This window comes from Sitophilus oryzae, unplaced genomic scaffold (assembly GCF_002938485.1).
Source record: "Sitophilus oryzae breed Bouriz unplaced genomic scaffold, Soryzae_2.0 scaffold_1436_pilon_pilon, whole genome shotgun sequence".
Classification (NCBI taxonomy): Eukaryota; Metazoa; Arthropoda; class Insecta; order Coleoptera; family Curculionidae; genus Sitophilus; species Sitophilus oryzae.
The window spans coordinates 4284080-4301456 of NW_022146100.1; the positions used below are offsets into that span (position 1 = coordinate 4284080).

The 17377-nt window shown below is 32.8% G+C and overlaps 1 protein-coding gene across 4 annotated transcripts in view; it reads right to left on the reverse strand.

The window, feature by feature from the left end:
• The window catches only part of LOC115876499 (inhibitor of Bruton tyrosine kinase), a 102039-nt gene that overhangs the window by 53668 nt on the left and 30994 nt on the right, over positions 1-17377 (reverse strand). For all 4 annotated transcript variants that reach the window (XR_004049158.1, XM_030892299.1, XM_030892297.1 and 1 more), the window contains 2 exons: positions 10381-10597; positions 8926-9179 (listed from right to left, as the gene is read on the reverse strand). Coding sequence is in view for 3 of the 4 variants with exons in the window: in XM_030892299.1 (XP_030748159.1) it covers positions 8926-9179; positions 10381-10597 (471 nt within the window). In the remaining variant the exon portion in view is untranslated. The remainder of the gene's footprint in view (positions 1-8925; positions 9180-10380; positions 10598-17377) is intronic.

Sequence of the window (17377 nt, forward strand, 5' to 3'; positions counted from 1 at the left end):
GTTTGGTTTACATGTTTTCATACATAGTTATATACTTTTAAAGCTTTTCCACTTTTTCGTAAAAAATAGGGATTTTAGTTATGTATCTATCTATAATTTTGAAGAGCGGCACATAAGGACATTGTAATTTTATGCGTTATAAATTCGAATCCACCAAAGAGACTGTAATATATAAAAGAAATTAATATTATATTATATAGCATTGAGGTAAATAAACGGACCGCTCAATAAACAAACTGGTGCATCGAAAATCATCAAAGACATTGTCTTCGCACGCGGTTGTTTACAAAGGATTTTTATTTTTCAAATATTTTTTATACCGCTTATTGTCTTCGGAGATTTTTTTTCTATAGATAAAAGTGAATTAAATTCCTAGTAACCCTAGGTGTTTATTTTGAAAATGTACATGGTTATATATTATATAGAATTGTAATATTATTATTATTGTGTTATGAAAAAAAAATGTACTAGTATTAAGTTCTACAGTTTTTTTTATTTAGAAATATGTTAACTTATTGTTGTACAAAACGTTATACATAATATGGTATCCCTAGATATTTAAATAAACATTATTATGATTATTATTATTGCTTCAAAATTATTCTTAAAATCATATACCTCCTCTCCTACTTACGGAACTATCTGAATTATGATACTGTTTACTTTATTGCCAATTTAAAAAAAAAACATTATTAAGTATAAATGCATTTCATATTATTTTTATTTAAAATCAAAAATTAAATAAATGTAATATGGAATAAAAATTAAAAAATACGTTATTTTAAGTTCTGACGCTGGAGAAATAAATACTTCTATCAAATAATATGGGAATTATTCAGATGTGATTTACACTGAATGCGTTCGACCAAAAATCAGGCGGTGGGGGATAGTGAACGGACCGCCTTCCACAGCACACCCGCTCTACCCGACCCCTGAGACCGACCCGAGCGGTCTAGCGCAAATGGACTCTTAACAGAGTTGATCTTTTGAGCGAATTTTAAAAAAATCCAATTTTTTAGTGAATTTACATAATAATGAATAAAAATTAGATACCACCGTACAGATTATTTTTTGCTATATCTAATAGTATAAAAATTCAAAATGGCGGTCATAAGAAAACAAAACTTGACTGTTGTTGTGCGAAATCTAGAAGGCTTAGACATTTTCTGAAAACGGCATTTAATCGGCCGAAGTCAAAAATATAAAACTACCAACTTACGTCGCAATAGATACAATAGTTCACAAGATATTGTCATTTAAAATAAACGTATTATTTTCATTTTTTTGACATAAATCCGAAACTAATCAAGATACCGGGGTTTTCTTCATAGGTGTTTGTCAAAATACTAATTACGCAACTTTTGTCCCATTTAACCGAATTCCTATCTCTTGTAGTTTCTGAGATGCCAATGTTGAGCATCGAAATTGTCACCACCCTATAGAGCATTTCGCGGATGATCTGGCAAATGTTCCTATCTACTGAAACAATAACCTTACAGGAGGCAATAAAAACGGGTTTTTCAAAAACCGAACGACTTAGAAGGCTTGGCTATTGAAAATACATTATAATGTATGTTTTCTATTAAATACTATTAGTACGTTGATATTAGCATACATTTAGAAAAAAAATTATAAAGTTTTGATATGCTGAGGTTATACGTACTAAAAGGAGACTTTTTAAAATCAAAAGAGTTCCTAACTGTAAAGTGTGAGCTTCACCCGCAAAAACTACCCCCAATACGCACTGCGGTGGTTTTTCTCGTTTTTCGCGAAAACCATTAGTCGCACAGAAAATTTTATTCTTGTCAAAAATATTCTTTATAAAATTTGCTACAAAAAAGGTTCTATTCATTATTTATATTTATCCAATGTATTTCGAGCAATAACCGTTTGAAAAATGGAGTACAAAAAAAATACAGGTCGCCTTTCAAATTATAGTCTCCCAAGGTATTTTAACGTGCTAAATATACACGCAACAGATATAATACTGTATAATATAAATAAAAACATTGCCTATTCCACTAAACTAACATTCATATTTTCATCTACATATTGTCATCGTCTATAGTTTCTAGAATGTGCTCAGTATTCGAACAACTTTGCCCACGACAGGTTCCGCACATAGTTGTACATTTCATGCCAGCTTTAATTCAACTGCATCTTTTTACACAATCTTGTTTGCTGATGTTCAAATTATTCGTACTGCCATCTAAATATCGGAGAAAAATGAACAAGTTCTAGTCGTTGGACAAGATGTCGATTTTGTTGTTAAACGGTTTTATTTAGCTCGACCCGTACTGTATTTATTTATTTGTTTGGGTCAAAATTAGAAATTGAAATTTAAGTACCTTCCTGTTGTCAGATTGATCTGAAATTTGGTACACAGCTTTAGTTCCGATGACAATACAATATAGTAATATCAATAACATTGTAAATCTAAGATGGCCGCCGGTACAAAATGGCGGATTTCATATTTTTCCACAACCCCCTCAATATGGGTATCAAATGAAAGGGCTACACTAGTAGAATACTGTGATTATGACAAAATTTAAAATCCAAGATGGACGTCGTTACAAAATGGCGTATTAGGTGAGGGCATGAGTAGTCGTGTCCAGAACAGGTGTGTCCAAGATTGTGTGACGTTAGAAGGACAGATAAAAAAAAATAGGTGATTAGATGTACCTACGTAGTTAGCGGTAGCTTTATCACCTAAGTTAAGGTAATACGTTAAAACGTGCTGAGAACTGTATGGCATTAGGGTGGCTAAAAATGTAATGACGCAAGCGTTTTCCCCTCAAGATTGGGCGCCTCTTGTTGTATATTATAGCCTTGCCCCTCTACTGGACCTCTGGGGGGGTCGACCGTTAAAATGTCCATTACTAGTGGGAACTTCAAAACTCAAGTGATGAGTTTGCAACAGACAAAGCGTTAAGGGTATACCCCACTAATCAGCAAGTAAACAATCACAACGCTGCTGTTTTAAATCTGTTCCGGAATAAGGGATCTCGAATTTATACCATTAAAGCACAGGACCAACTAATTGACGCCACACGAAATACAGATAATTTAAATTTAGCAAATATAATACCAACAGATATAAATAAGACTGGAGGCTTACCATCAGTACTTGAAATATTTGTAGGAGCAAAAGTAATGTTGCGGTCCAACATTGACGTTAGAAAAGGATTGGTAAATGGTGCTATAGGCCACATTACAGAAATTGTTTGGCCTCAGTTCCGTCGAACCCAAATGTACGAAACAGATGTACCATCAGTTTGGATTGACTTTGGCAGAGACGGCATGCACGTTATACACCCGAAAGCCATACAGTTTCCAGCAAAATTCAATTATGGTACGGCTGAAAGAAGGATGTTACCCTTAATTTTGTCATGGGCATCCACCGTCTATAAAATGCAGGGCAGCACAGTCGACCATGCAGTAGTGTATTTGGGCTCAAAATTGTTTGAGGAAGGGCAAGCATACGTGGCTCTAAGTCGAGTCAAGTCTCTGGAAGGGCTATGTGTTGAGGAATTAGATTGTAATAAATTATCAGGTAAAAAACCATGTAACAATGATGCACTAAATGAATTAAATAGAATGAGGAATATTCGGTAGGCATTTCCGTTAAATACTAAAAACTAGAAAATAAAAAATCGGTAAAAAACTTTTAAGTTAAACGGTTTTATCTTATGTGCACTGAAAACTAGAAAATAATAATAACAATTAGTTGTTTTGAACTTCTAGTTCAGAAAATATTTTAGTACTAGGCAGAATACTTTTAGGCATATTAGACTAAAATAAAAACGTGGGGCCCCTCTGAAATCCTACCTATGGCAAAGCATATCTTTATACTTTGGTATATGAGCTCGGCGTTCGCTGATGAAGCCGCCACGGCTGGTTATTGATTGTCAAAATCTCTAGTTACGATTATAGTAAGTCGATGCAATCCACACTTAGTTAGAAGAAAGTATTACAGCAATAGTTAATGGGCCCCACGTTTTTATTTTAGTCTAATATGCCTAAAAGCTATTCTGCCTAGTACTAAAATATTTCTGAACTAGAAGTTCAAAATACCTAATTGTTATTATTATTTTCTAGTTTTCAGTGCACATAAGATAAAACCGTTTAACTTAAAAGTTTTTTTACCGATTTTTTTTATTAGCAGCACATTCCCCCGATGAAAAAGACATTCTTTTTCTGAAAGAAGCCATAGGTAATGTGAAACAACGAATGTATAGTTCGAGAGACTTGCAATCATCCAGTATTACACGTAATTTAAAAAAATCAATTTTATTTATGCACGCTATTGGCGGGTGTGACACAACATCAGGATTTCTTGGAAAAGGAAAACAACAACACGTACAAATATTTAATAAAGAAAAAGACCTTGATAGTATCGTCGATATTTTTAACAACGCAAAGTCAACACCTGAAGAAATTGAAAAAGCTGGTTTATACGTTTATACTGGTTATATACGTTTATACTGAAACTATACAAACTTCAATAATCTGAAGGGAGCCTTAGTGAGCAAAGATACGCTTGTTAAAACTAAGATACGCTTATTAACTAACTTATTGAAAGTTAGTTGGTCAAGCAAACAGCACGGTACTTTTATCAAAATTGCCTCCCACATCTACTGCAGCTAGGCAACATTCCCGGAGCACATATCTTCAAGTACAAATATGGCAAGAACAACCTATAAAACCCGACCAGTGGGGCTGGAAGAAAATCAACAACACCCTGTCACCTTTATATACAACAGAATCGCCCGCCCCTGTTTCAATTATGCCATTAATAACGTGCAATTGCAAACAAGATTGTGTAAAAAGATGCAGTTGCATTAAAGCCGGCATGAAATGTACAACTATGTGCGGAACCTGTCGTGGGCAAAGTTGTTCGAATACTGTGAGCACATTCTAGAAACTATAGACGATGACAATATGTAGATGAAAGTATGAATGTTAGTTTACTTTGCGTGTATATTTAGCACGTTAAAATACCTCGGGAGACTATAATTTGAAAGGCGACCTGTATTTTTTTTGTACTCCATTTTTCAAACGGTTATTGCTCGAAATGCATTGGATAAATATAAATAATGAATAGAACCTTTTTTGTAGAAAATTTTATGAGGAATATTTTTGGTAAGTATAATCCAAATTTTTTTGGGGGACCAACGGATTCTGAGAAAAAAGCGAAAAACCATCGAAGTGCGTATTGGGGGTGGTTTTTTGGGGTGAAGCTCACACTTTAGAGTTAAGAACTCTTTTGATTTTGAAAAGGCCCTTTTTGGTGCGTCTAATCTCAACATATCAAAACTTTATAAATTTTTTCTTCTATTCGGCTATTTTAGGTCTAATATAAATATACTATATTTATTTGAAAGCAATTAAACTGTAAACTTGTTTATTAAATCAGATAGGATTTTTTGCTTCTGATAAAATGGCACATCGGATTATTTGTATTTTAGAATTATAAAGGATAGGACGTTTTGCTTGTGGTAAAAGTAAGATAGGATAATTTGCTTTCATAGTTTTATAAAAAAATGAAAAAACTGTAGAAATCACCTTAATTTTAGTTCAAAATATAACTAAAAAATCCAACAAGCACAAGAAGCGTGTCACGACTCGCTGGTTTTTAACGCAAAGTTATGAAGATAGGAGAAATTGCTTTTTAATATCACCTGATTATAGTTAGGACCTTTTGCTTTTTAATCAAAATAAGTAGATAGGAGTTTGTGTGACCAAAATAACAGCTGGTTTCAGATAGAAGGTTTTCTTTTCTTTAGCTTATGCCGTAATTTTTTTATTTTCAGATATTACCTTTTGTCAATAAGTGCATAATGACTCATAGAACTTTATGCTAAAATAATCTCAATTTTGAAAAAAATGGCAGATAGGAGCATTTGCCACATCACCCGCGATTTTACGAATGAATCATTGTATTTCCCGGTATTTAATATTTTTGGTTGAAGCTTTCATGGTACGAGCCCTAACAACTATATGTTGGGGACAAGGTCATATTTTGGAATTATTGCCCTGGTTTTTCAAAATGACTGAAAAATATATGTTTAATTTTTTAAATATAAACATAGCCATATATCCTAAACAACTTGACAATATTTTTATGAATTTGTAAATCAATCCATATTTACAGTAGCGGATTTTGTTCATAAAAGGACAAATTTGTCTGACAACTAAATGTTGGGACAAGTATTTTTAAATAATTAATATCATAGGCGGCTTTGCTATAAACGTCACAAATGTCGCAAACTGTTTACTTCAGCATTGACAGCTTGTAAGTGACTCGATACTTTGAGTAGTGAGGCTTACTGTAAGTAATTTTAATTTTATTAATTTTCAATTTTGTTAATTTAATCCAAAGTAATGGTCCGTGGAAAAACTACAAATCAAAAACTACGCGAAATTATCATTCGTCAATACAGTACTGGAAAAACAATTCGAAAAATCTCTGATGATTTAAGTATTCCAAAAACCACGGTCTTTAATATAATAAAAAAATACGGCGAATCTGCCAGTGTAGGCGTTAGAGGTAAAAGTTCGGGAAGGCCAAAAGTTGTATCTCAGAGAGATTTACGAAATTTAGTAGAAATTTGCAAGTCTGCGAGAAGAAGTACTCTTCGCGAAGTAACAGTTAAATGGAATACTGTAACTGGATTAAATATATCAAGATAATGTTGCCGAAAATATATCCATAAATGCGGTCTGGGGTTTTACAAGGTAAACTTTATTTTGTGTGGATACTCAATTACCTGAAGATTATTGATACAAATTCTTATTTAGGCCAAAGAAAAACCGCTACTGACAGAAATTCAAAAGAAAAATCGCTACAATTGAGCAAAATCTAAATTATCGTGGACACAAAATGATTGGAATAAGGTCATATTTAGCGATGAGTCTAAATTTGATGTTTGCGTTGGAGTTTATCGAAAAAGAATAATACGAAATAATGCAGAAGCCTTTCATAAAGATTGCTTAAAGAGGGTTGTTAAATTTCCTAAGGGGATTATGGTTTGGGGTTGCATGTCAGCAAGAGGTTTGGGCAAATTAAATTCTATAGATGGCACTGTTAACGCCCAAAAATATAAACATATATACTTGAGACCTCACTTTTGCCTAGTGCTCAAGAATTGTTTCCAAACGAAGACTATATTTTTCAACAAGATGGAACATCGTGCCATTCAGCAAAATCAACTAAAAATTGGTTCGGTAATAATAATATAAAATTTCTATCCTATCCTGCAAGTAGTCCGGACCTCAATGTTATAGAAACTGTGTGGCATTAAGAAACCACCCTCAACGAACAATTTTTGATTTGCGGACAAAACTGCAGGAAATTTGGGATAATTTTTCTCCTCAAATGTACCAATCTTTGGTAAATACAATGCCATTAAGAGTTCAGGCAGTTGTTAAGGCGAAAGGTGATGTAACTCCGTATTAAACAAATTTCTTGTTGTGCTGTCCCAGTATACTCTGTTTTTTTTCTCAGGTAAGATTTCGACAGACGATGACAGAAGAAAAGCAGATGACGTCCCATACCAATCTATTTATTTTACTAAAAAAAGTTTCTAATAATTTTTAAGTTATCTATGGATGGGTTTAAATATAAATCCGTCATGCGTCGTGTCTTGTTGTTTTAACCAGTTTTATTGGTTTATTTAAAAAATGACAGATCGTATTTCAATTTTATTGGTTTGACGGAACGATGAACGACAAACGGACGCCGATGCGTATGAACTCGCCTTTAGATTTTTGTCATTTTTGACGCTTGTCAAAGTCTTGCCAAATTATAGGTTATAATTTTGTATCAACTTTTGTTAAATACCCTGCGTTTTGGAAGATAATGCATTTTGATTCGTATTATTACGTGTGTTTTGTGTCTTTTGAAGTCAAGTGGAGGAAAAATCGAGTGAAAATTAACTGTAGACCCAGAGCACAGTTTATGGTTAATATTCGCTGCCCAGGCAGAAAGTCTTCTACACCAATGAAGTTGCCATCGATAAAGTTTGTATACCATTTCGTCGTAGATAAGTGCATCTCGTATATGGTAGAAGGATCAAACTAAACACATACTAAAAACTGGAGTAGCTGTAAAATATCGACATCACACGATAGGTAAATAATGGATTTTAGTACTGCAGAAAAATAATGTCAAAAGGTACTGGTTTAAAAAATTAAGATTAAAGTTAATTAATCAACCTTTAAGGTATAAAATTTGGTAGGTGTTATTATTAATAAAATAGTTTGTTTTATTTACCTATGTTGTTTTATTTATTCCTGTGGAATATTACAAATTTGTATTTGTACATAAGTTATATTGATAAATATAATCATAAATGCGGGTAGTTTCATAAAGCTTGAAAGTAAATAATAGTTCTTTTATATATTTTTTTGGTATGTAGTGTCTTGTTCTTGTTTGTTTTGTATTAACACATACCGTTTTTTATGAAATAAAATAACTCGATAACATTTTTTCAGTTTTATACAGTTTTTTTCACAATATTTTGAAGTAATCACTTGTCATCTTGTCAATCAAATTTTAAATAATTCCTGCTATGCGTTCCAGTTGTACCAACTTATTTCTTTGTAAAATAAAATAAACTACTTTGAAATTAAAATGACAGACACATCTATCACTGTCAAGGATCTTCTCGTTGGACAGACTATATATAGTTGTCAGCAAATTTGGCTTGATTTTGGCAAAATAAGCTATTATCAAAAGTGATTTGTTTGCAAAGTTATAAAAATATAGTAAAATTGTCTAGATCATATTGTAATGTTTGAATTTAGAATAATAAACAAAATAGATTGAGTCGCTTTAACAAATTACTATTTTTATTGCAAAAAAAGACCTGGTCCCAACATATAGTTGTTAGGGCTCGTAAATACACCACTAAGCAATCTTACCTTTAAAAGCTTCCCCGTGTTTGGTGACCAAAAGTAATTGGCAGGCGTTAAAGCTGACATCGGTAACGATCCCGGGACTCTGCATAGAGAAGTGGCACATGCGAAAAACCCGATCAAAACTTTGCCAGATCCGTACACTTCCGTCAGTTTTCACAATTGCTATTCTAAGATCGCTACTTTTGTTTCGCAATTCGGGGTACAATTCCTCGTTAAATTTTCCTCCGACAGCAGATATGGCCAATATATCATGTAATCTAGAAATAAAAAAAAAACATTCTACAGGGTGTCATTGAAATGGTGTAAAGTCGGGGGGTGATAGTACTCCTAAAAATAGTAAAAAAAGTTCCTATAAGTATAGGGCGGAAAATGCATATTAAGGGAGTTAGGAGCACTAAAACGGTGAATTTAAAAAACGGTTGTTTTGAAATTGTAGGCTTAAAAGACGAGATAAAATTTCGAAAAAAAAATAAATTTTGACCCTAAATCAAATGGTGATACTGAAAAATTATTTGGAAAAGCGGAAAGGGTAGTTTTTGCAAGGGTAGGGGTTATTTCGTGAATAACTTTTTTGAGGTTATTTTTTTTGCAACGTGGGTTCATTTTTTGAAAACTACATACTTTTTCCTACAAAAAAGGTACCCTTGTTGAACATCGCCCAGAGCGATGGTTTTCGAGAAAATTGAAAGCAAAGAGATTGCTCTGATGGGTTGCTAACTGGTTAATCAACCTAAACTTTTGAAAGTTATGGCGGTTCAAAAGTAACCAAGTAATTATTACATAATTAATTGGAAAATCAAAATTTCATGATTTTTAAAACATCTTATTGCTTTAAAAACGAAATAAACTTTTTTGGTTTTAAAAAAATTTGGTTTGCTCAGTGCCGATTAATACTGAAAAGCAACTACGGCAACGCATTATTGATTGTTCCAATCAAATTCGGACAACACCAAGGATATTCCACAGGGTATCTAGGCAGATCGTGGAGAAGAAGATCAGATGTCTACATTGAAATGAATGGTGGTCACTTTGAACATTTACTATGAATCAATTAAGGAATGCATTATTTTAATAAGGAATTTTGGTAATTGGATTATTTCGTTTTTAAAGCCACATTTTTACACCATTTCAATGACACCCTGTATATCTGTCCAACGACAAAATCCTTGACATTGATGTACTCTGTTTTTTTTCTCAGGTAAGATTACGACAGACGGTGACAGAAAAAAGAGCAGATGACGTCCCATACCAATCTATTTATTTTAATTAAAAATATTTCTAATATTTTTTAAGTTAAATATGGATAGGTTTATATATAAATCCGTCATGCGTCGTCTCTTGTTGTTTTTAACCAGCTTTATTGGTTTATTTCAAAAATGACAGATCATATTTCAATTTTATTGGTTTGACGGAACGATGAACGACAAACTGAGAAATCTGTAGACTGTAATAACTTACTTCCAAGCAATGGGTCTGCATTCGTGATCATGTAGAGTATAAACAAATCCCCTCATAGTGCTAATTACGATAGCTCCAGTGCTGGTGCACACCAAGTTAATTCTATCAGAACTCTCTCTAAAGTCCAGAATTGTCACTTTTTTTGGAGCATAAACCAAATAATGGAGTGTGGTACCAAGGCCTAGTTGGCCAGCATTTAATCCCCAAGTAAACATTGCTAAAAAAATGTAAATAAATTATTAATGGGGACAAAATAACCAAACAATAATCAGTTATCATCAAATACCTTTAAGAGTATACCGCGGCCTCCTAAAACACTCATCTGCACGAAAAACGGGCATCTTAAACTGTTGATGTATATTTTAAAGTTTAATATACACTCACCGGCAAAAAAAAACCGGCCACTAAAAACTAGTCCCAATTTCAAAGTTGCATTTCTGACGAACCCCTCATTAGATTTTGATGATTTGTTTTTTTTTAATTGTAAATTAATTCCTTCTTAACGGATGCTACGTCAGAAATTTTATTCCCAATTTATTTTGAGCGAGGGGTGTCTCACTCGGGTAAAAAATGTACACGTACTGCCAAAATATCCTTCCATTGCTAAGCGACTGCCAATGACTATGAAGAAGACTGCCTATGACTGCCATGTAATTATTATAGGCGACTGCCATAAGACTGCCAATGACTGCCAGCGACTGCCAAGAAAATGTACATGTAATTCCAATAGTGAGACACCCCTCGATTTTGAGCATATACAGGGCACAACAATAAGACGAAGTTTTTTGCCCGAACTTTGTAACACGCTGTAGGGTGCAGCAGCTGTAGTAGCTACTGCTAAATCAAATCACATTGTAGCCTCATCTTTTGTGAGCAATTTGTTTTTTTAATCACGACATTATCTCTGTTTGTATTGGAGATACGCTGCTTTAAAACAAACGTCTCGGAAAAGTGCTTCTTTTCCGAGACTTAAAAAAAAAGACTTCAATGCATTGCTCAATATCCCAATTCACATGCAAACGCGCAAACAAGACGTGCTCGACGATGTCTTGGAAGTAGCTGGGGTCCTGTGGCAGGCCTTCTTACAGACAAGCTGTTTTCTTTTAGTCTTCGTCGGATTGTTCTCCGACTGACTTGAATTCTACGCACGGCTTGTAGCAGATGTTGATTCTGAAACGCTGTAATTCTACGATTTCGTAAAGTATTCAGGACAATAAAGCGGTCGTCAATTGCATTTGTCTTCCGTTTTCTTCCGGAACCCACTCGCCTGGTGAAATTTCCCCTTTCCTTATACCGATTCCAGGCATCCTGGGTTGTTGTTCGAGGTATACCCAGGGTATCGGACACGTAACGTTGACTTCGGCCATCCTCAATTAAAGCCACAATACGAGCAACATGCGTCACAGATAATCGCATTTTTTAATTTGACAACCGTTGCACAGTGCTTCGAACATATGGCTCTAGAGGACAAAAATGCAAAACTTCTCTTTTATTGTAGGCAATTTATTCAAACTAGGTTTATTTGACACAAATGATGAGTACTACTAAATGTACTACTACTCTCATTGTACTAAATGATGATGTTCTTAGTCCCACGTTGATGAAAAAAAAATCTTATAAATAATAAAAATGTGGGAGCTGTGTTCCATCTAAGGAAATAATAATTTATAGTATGAAAACGGTGTAAGTATTAAATAAACTCCTGTGATAAAAAAGAATTGGAATAACATTAGAACATGATTCCTACAATATAAGCCAATATAAGATAAAAATGTTTTTCTTTAATGAAAAAGAAACATTAATGCTATATTTAATTAAAAAAAACTTAAGATACTATAAATTTACTTTAGGTCAACAAAATGCATAGATCGTAACTACTCTGATTCAGAAGAATCACTGCTGACAGAATCTTCCAAATTTATAGTATTCAAATCACAGGTAGATAAAATATCCTCACATATAAGATATTTCTGTACATCATTTTCTAATATGTTACTTTTTCGCGTTGTTACTGTTCTTTTTGTTGGTATGAGGGGTTCGGATGTTAATAGTTACCTCTTTAATAGACCATATCAATATATTATTTTTTCGTTTTCTTGGGTATGAGGTTTTATAATAAATTGAAAGATGGAAACTTTTTTATGCGACGTTTCGCTCCAAAATAGTGGGCTTTTTCAGGCACAAATGGTCTCATTTGACTGGAATGTTCATCAATATCTAATAAAGAACACATTTTTTGAAATACAAATAATTTTGAGTTCTTGTCCTTATGATCAAGCCAAGTATTAACCAGATCGGCATTGCTTATCAATTTTACTCCATCTGAAAAGTATTATAAAATAAAGTTCGTCGCAAGCAGACGCAGGTGAACTATACAAAAATTAAAAGTGTATGAATATGACAACAAAAATATTCAATAAATACGATATGTTTTGATATGTTTTTTTTAAATGCCTTTTTGAAGTTTGAAAACGCAAAATTTTTATACACATTTAAGAATAATTTTAAAAAATAAATAAAAACTAAACAATCACGAACTTGTTTAGAAATAAATTTAAAGTACATACTTTGTTTAACAATATCCATAGTGGCTTTCAATTAAGTACGTACTAACTCGTTTACGTTTAACTCCATATACAGAACTACTATGAATGTTATTCTTTTCATTGATATAAGATAATGATCGCAAAATTTATTTTTAGTGAAAATATTTGGTAACAAAAAAACGCTGTTTATGAAAAATAATATACAGGATGGTTGAACATTGCTATAAGTATAAAATTACATATTCAGATATTAGTAAATTTTAACTTTTTTTTTCCATTTTTGTCCATGGGACGAAGCACTGTGCGTTGCCTTGATTTATACATAAAACTTTCTGCCTGCGAAGCATTTTTCCGAGACTTTCATTTTAAAACAGCGTATCTTCAATACAAACAGATATAATGTCGTGATTAAAAAAATACATTACTCACAAAAGATGAGTTTACAATGTGATTTGATTTAGCAATAGCTACTACAGCGGCTGCACCCTACAACGTGTTACAAAGTTCGGACAAAAAACTTTGTCTGATTATAGTGCCCTGTATATACTCAAAATAAATTCGGAATAAAAATTTCTGACGTAGCATCCGTTAAGAAGGAATTAATTTACAATTTAAAATTTAAAAAATCATCAATATTTAATGAGTGGTTAGCGAGAAATCCAACTTTGGAATTGGGAAAAGTTTTTAGTGGCCGGTTTTTTTTGCCGGTGAGTTTATATTGTTGTAGTGGGCCGATTTTGTTGATTTTTAAGCAATATGTAGTTTTTAGTATTTCTTTCTTAATTAAAAATGAGAGTTCCCATCTGTCAATTATACGAGGGAAAACAAAATGTTGATGTTTGAAAAAAACTGCTGTCAAAAAAAATTGTATAGCCTAAAAGTCAAATTTAGTGAATACCACAACTACTGTGACATAAAGATGTGGCTATCTATTTCAAAAATTAAATTGTTCATATGTCATATAATAATGGCGGTACCTGTCATGGAATTAAGCGACTAATAAATTATCATAAATCATTTTTTTTTCAAATGAAAACCCACTTTTTTTATTTCACTATATATTTCACACATATTTTTGGCAGGTAGTTTAAGTAAAAATTTTAATTTTTTTTTTCTCAAAAACGGTTAATGTTAGATATATGCACGCTCCGTCTGGGACACCTTGTATATTGCTAATTGTATTCGGAAAATTGTAATTAGGCAGTTTAAAGTACGGCTTTACGCACTATCGCCATTTTGAATCAACCAACAGAAGCTTTTTGATATGACACGCGTAAACTCGGTAGTAATACTTTTAAGCAGGGTGCAATGATTTAAATCAACTTGATTTAAATCAACGGATTTTTTTATTTTAATCATGGATTTAAATAAAAAAAATCAACTTGTTTAAAAACTTATGATAAATCGAAAAATAACTGTAAAAGTTATAGAAACTTTTTTTCGATTTTTTTATTTTTTTAAAAATCTTGATTTTTTTGCACCCTGCTTTCAAGTCAGTTTAATTCAAGTGACTTGATCAATTCACTTGACTCAATAAAATGACTTAATAAAAAAAGATTATCTATCACCCTTTAATATAAAATATACATAATATTTAAGTGCTGTTTCACATGGGGCGGAGCGTCCGCGCTGTTCGTCCACGTGTTTTTTTTTCAAGGTACGACGAACTGCTTTCATATGAGCTGTTAAATCCGTCGCTATAGTACGTTGATATTAGCATATTTAGAAAAAAAAAATATAAAGTTTCGATATGTTGAGGTTATACGTACTAAAAAAGACTTTTTAAAATCAAGAGTTCCTAACTGTAAAGTGTGAGCTTCACCCCCAAAAACCACCCCCAATACGCACTGCGGTGGTTCGACAGACGACAGACGATGACAGAAGAAAAGCAGATGACGTCCCATACCAATCTAATTATTTAACTAAAAAAAGTTTCTAATAATTTTTAAGTTAACTATGGATGAGTTTAATTATAAATCCGTCATGCGTCGTCTCTTGTTGTTTTTAACCAGTTTTATTGGTTTATTTAAAAAATGACAGATCGTATTTCAATTTTATTGGTTTGACGGAACGATAAACGACAAACGGACGCCGATGCGTATGAACTCGCCTTTAGATTTTTGACGTTTGTCAAAGTCTTGCCAAATTATAGGTTAGAATTTTGTGTCAACTTTTAGTCAAATACTGCGTTTTGGAAGATGATGCATTTTGATTCGTGTTATTACGTGTGTTTTGTGTCTTTTGAAATCAAGTGGAGGAAAAATCGAGTGAAAATTAACTGTAGACCCAGAGCACAGTTTATGGTTAATATTCGCTGCACAGGCCGAAAGTCTTATACACCAATAAAGTTACCATCAATAAAGTTCGTATACCATCTCGTCGTAGATAAGTGCATCTCGAATATGGTAGAACGACCATACTAAACACATACTAAAAACTGGAGTAGCTATAAAATATCGACATCACACGATAGGGAAATAATGGATTTTAGTACTGCAGAAAAATAATGTCAAAAGGTACCTATTGGTTTAAAAAAAATTAAGATTAAAGTTAATTAATTAACCTTTAAGATATAAAATTTGGTAAATGTTATTATTAATAAAATAGTTTGTTTTATTTATGTTGTTTTATTTATTCCTGCGGAATATTACAAATTTGTATTTGTACATTAGTTATATTGATAAATATAATGATAAATGCGGGAAGTTTCAAATAGCTTGAAAGTAAGAAATAGTTCTTTTTGATATTTTTTTTGTATGTGGCGTCTTGTTCTTGTTTGTTTTGTATTAACACATACCGTTTTTTATTAAATAAAATAACTCGATTATGTTTTTTCAGTTTTATACAGTTTGTTTCACATTATTTTGAAGTAATCACTTGTCCTTTTCAGTCAAATTTTAAATATATTAATTTCCTGCTATGAGTTCCAGTTGTACCAACTTATTTCTTTGTAAAATAAAATAAACTACTTTGAAATTAAAATGACAGACACATCTATCACTGTCAAGGTTCTTCTCGTTGGACAGACTATAGTCGCACAGAAAATTTTATTCTCGTCAAAAATATTCCTTATAAAATTTGCTACAAAAAAGGTTCTATTTATTATTTATATTTATCCAATGCATTTCGAGCAATAACCGTTTGAAAAACGGAGTACAAAAAAAAATACAGGTCGCCTTTCAAATTATAGACTCTTAAGGTATTTTAACGTACTAAATATACACGCAACAGATATTATACTGTATAATTTAAACAAAAACATTGCCTATTCCACTAAACCAACATTCATACTTTCATCTACATATTGTCATCGTCTATAGTTTCTAGAATGTGCTCAGTATTCGAACAACTTTGCCAACGACAGGTTCCGCACATAGTTGTACATTTCATGCCGGCTTTAACGCAACTGCATCTTTTTACACAATCTTGTTTGCTGATGTTCAAATTATTCGTACTGCCATCAAAATATCTGAGAAAAACGAACAAGTTCTAGTGGTTGGACAAGATGTCGATCTTGTTGTTTTATTAGTAGCACTTTCCCCCGATGAAAAAGACATCCTTTTTCTGAAAGAAGCTATAGGTAATGTGGAACAACGAATGTATAGTTCGGGAGACTTGCAATCATCCAGTATTATACGTAATTTAAAAAAATCAATTTTATTTATTCACGCTATTGGCGGGTGTGACACAACATCAGGATTTCTTGGAAAAGGAAAACAACACGTACAAATATTTAATAAAGAAAAAGACCTTGATAGTATCGTCGATATTTTCAACAACGCAAAGTCAACACCTGAAGAAATTGAAAAAGCTGGAGAGACGTTTATACTGAAACTGTACAAACTTCAATCAGCTGGAGGGAGCCTTGGTGAGCAAAGATACGCTTGTTTCAATAAGTTAGTTGGTCAAGCAAACAGCACGGTACTTTTATCAAAATTGCCTCCCACATCTGCTGCAGCTAGGTAACGTTCCCGGAAAACATATATACATATAAAACCCGGAGTGGGGCTGGAAGAAAATCAACAACACCCTGTCACCTTTATATACAACAGAATCGCCCGCCCCTGCTTCAATTATGTCATTAATAACGTGCAACTGCAAACAAGATTGTGTAAAAAGATGCAGTTGCATTAAAGCCGGCATGAAATGTACAACTATGTGCGGAACCTGTCGTGGGCAAAGTTGTTCGAATACTGAGCACATTCTAGAAACTATAGACGATGACAATATGTAGATGAAAATATGAATGTTAGTTTAGTGGAATAGGCAATGTTTTTGTTTATATTATACAGTATTATATCTGTTGCGTGTATATTTAGCACGTTAAAATACCTTGGGAGACTATAATTTGAAAGGCGACCTTATTTTTTTGTACTCCATTTTTCAAACGGTTATCGCTCGAAATGCATTGGATAAATATAAATAATGAATAGAACCTTTTTTGTAGCTAA